At 52.3% G+C, this 2,993-nt stretch overlaps 1 protein-coding gene across 2 annotated transcripts in view; it reads left to right on the forward strand.

Annotated features, from left to right (window-relative positions):
- Positions 1-467: 467 nt before the first annotated feature.
- The window catches only part of LOC133653961 (potassium voltage-gated channel subfamily A member 3), a 4,865-nt gene continuing 2,339 nt past the window's right edge, over positions 468-2,993 (forward strand). Inside the window, exon 1 of one of the 2 annotated variants that reach the window (XM_062053839.1) lies at positions 468-2,993. This exon is cut by the window's right edge and continues 305 nt beyond it. In XM_062053839.1, coding sequence (XP_061909823.1) covers positions 860-2,437 — 1,578 coding nt within the window. In that variant the 5' untranslated portion in view covers positions 468-859 and the 3' untranslated portion in view covers positions 2,438-2,993. The other variant, XM_062053840.1, reaches the window with a different exon arrangement.

Below are 2,993 nucleotides of genomic sequence, written 5' to 3' on the forward strand. Positions count from 1 at the left end.
AAAGAGGTAGGATTAAATAAACTCTGCTTCTTCTTACTTCTTTTCGGACATGTTGTGAAACTGTTACTGTAAATAAACACGTTTGAAACACCACTGTTGTTAATTTTCTTGTATTACTTACTTTGTTGTTGTTGTTTTGTTTTGGGTTTCGTTGTATTCTTTTTTTTAACATGTCCGAAGTAAATATTTACAATAGGATACAATGGGGGTCCTTTTTTCTGACTTGAGCACCTGCCCCCAGGATGTCTGTGAACCTGCCTGCTCACAATTAAGCTACCTACTTGTTGGATCCCTTTGGGTTACTCAAACAGAACAAGTGTTTACAAATGGCAGTGGACAACAGGTGGAGGAAGCATGAAGTGAATCAAAACAAAGCACGAATAAAACATGGCAGTTTCTTCCTAATTAACAGGCATCATTCCGTGCAACTATTTTCCAGCTTCCTCTTCACTCCCCCCCCTCATCATCTAATACCGCCGCGGAGTGATGCATATAGCCCGGCTGTCCTGTCTGTGAGCAACGACCTGATTTAAAAGAGAGATTGATGGGCTAACAGGGAGGCGCCCCACAAAACGCTGCCAGGTGAATGACAGCCGACTCTTGCTTTCACGGTGCGTCTTTGCGCGCTGCTATTGGCGGAGGACGCGGACATGCACGCCGGAGCGCCATGCTGTGGGAGGAGGGAAGCTTGTTTATATACCCCACGTCTTCTGCGGTGGGCGGGTACAACAACAGCGCAGGGGAGTGAGAGAGAAGGAGGACACGCAGACAATATTAGGCTGAGGCAGCGGCGGCTGTGGTGGAGCGGGGTCCTCCGAGGGGGCGAGGCGGCCGCCCCTGAAAGCCTCGTGAGCCGCGCATGGACGACCACCTGCGCCTCCTGCAATCCCCCCCGCCGAGCGTGACCAAAACCCGGGGTGACAACCTGGTGAACCACGGATACACGGAGACAGAGGCTGACGTCATGACGGTTGTGGCGTGTGACAACATGCTGGAGGAGTCGGCCGCGCTCCCCGGCCACCTTTCTCTTGACCGATACGAACCGGACCACGAGTGCTGCGAGAGGGTGGTCATCAACATCTCAGGGCTGCGCTTCGAGACGCAGCTCAAGACTCTTTCGCAGTTCCCGGAGACCCTGCTGGGGGACCCCAAGAAAAGGATGAGGTACTTTGACCCCCTCCGAAACGAGTACTTCTTTGATCGGAACCGACCGAGCTTTGACGCCATTCTGTACTACTACCAGTCAGGAGGGCGCATCAGGAGACCCGTCAACGTCCCCATCGATATCTTCTCTGAGGAGATACGCTTCTATGAGCTGGGCGAGGAAGCTATGGAGAAGTTCCGGGAGGATGAGGGCTTCATCAAGGAGGAAGAGCGCCCCTTGCCAGACAATGAGTTCCAGAGACAGGTGTGGCTGCTTTTTGAGTACCCGGAGAGCTCGGGACCAGCTCGGGGCATCGCCATCGTCTCTGTCTTGGTCATCCTTATCTCCATCGTCATCTTCTGCTTGGAGACGCTTCCTGAGTTCCGGGACGAGAACCGAGATCCCATCGCTATCGCGCCCGGTATCAACGGAACCTTCCCCTATTTCGTCAGCCCCTTCTCTGACCCCTTCTTCGTGGTGGAAACTTTGTGCATCATCTGGTTCTCCTTTGAGCTGCTGGTGCGCTTCTTCGCCTGCCCGAGCAAAGCCACGTTTTCCAAGAACATCATGAACATTATCGACATCGTAGCCATCATCCCTTACTTCATCACTTTGGGCACAGAGCTGGCGGAGAGACAAGGGAACGGGCAGCAGGCCATGTCCTTGGCCATCCTGCGCGTCATCCGCCTTGTGCGAGTCTTTCGCATCTTCAAACTCTCGCGTCATTCCAAAGGCTTGCAGATTTTGGGGCAGACCCTCAAGGCCAGCATGCGCGAACTGGGCTTGCTCATCTTCTTCCTCTTCATCGGCGTCATCCTCTTCTCCAGTGCCGTCTACTTCGCAGAGGCAGACGACCCGGACTCTGGCTTCAACAGCATCCCGGACGCCTTCTGGTGGGCCGTGGTCACCATGACAACTGTGGGCTACGGGGACATGCACCCGGTCACCATCGGGGGCAAGATTGTGGGCTCTCTGTGTGCTATCGCTGGCGTGCTCACCATCGCTTTGCCTGTTCCCGTCATCGTCTCCAACTTCAACTACTTCTACCACCGGGAGACCGAGGGCGAGGAGCAGGCTCAGTACCTCCATGTGGGCAGTTGTCAGCCTCTGGCGGAGCCCGAGGAGCTGAGGAAGACACGCTCGTCTTCGTCGCTCAGCAAGAGCGAGTACATGGTGATTGAGGAGCATGTCATCAACAGCGCTTTCAAGCAGCAGCCAAACTTCTCCAGCAGCACGCAGAACAACTCACAGAACTGTGTCAACATCAACAAAAAGATCTTCACAGACGTGTAGACGGTCAGGTGTCACAGACCTCTTTGTGACGGACCAAAACAAGGAAAGAAAGCTCTCGTCCATTCAGATTCACAGAATTAGAAGCAATCTCTCCTGCAACAGAAGGGGTGCACTGTAGCAGGTGTGTTGTCACAACAGGTAGTTAGATAGGGATTCTTTACAACTGTGAAGACTCCTAAATGTATGAACATGAGTAGTGATCCGTCAGTTGTAGCCAATGTGTACAATTTTCATGTACAATATCGGTGTGCTCAATGTGTCTTTAAACACACGTAATGTCTGAAAAAAAGTCAGCCTGTATTATATCAATTAGACCGTTCTGTGCTTTTGTGCGTTAAAGTCCAGTCCAAAGTGTGTTGAAAATCAACCTCCCCACCGTGTATAGCCTAGAAGCTTTGGAGAAAAACATCCCAACTGTGTCTCATCTTCCACTCAAGACACGCGTGAGGAGCAGACCTAGCTCTTCCATGCACACACACAGCCTCAAAGATGGAGCGATCCTCTCTTTGGATGTCTCAAATATAGCCCGCTGTGATGCAATCTCCATGGCGACGCT

The sequence above is a fragment of the Entelurus aequoreus genome, linkage group LG07, assembly GCF_033978785.1.
Source record: "Entelurus aequoreus isolate RoL-2023_Sb linkage group LG07, RoL_Eaeq_v1.1, whole genome shotgun sequence".
Lineage (NCBI taxonomy): Eukaryota > Metazoa > Chordata > Actinopteri > Syngnathiformes > Syngnathidae > Entelurus > Entelurus aequoreus.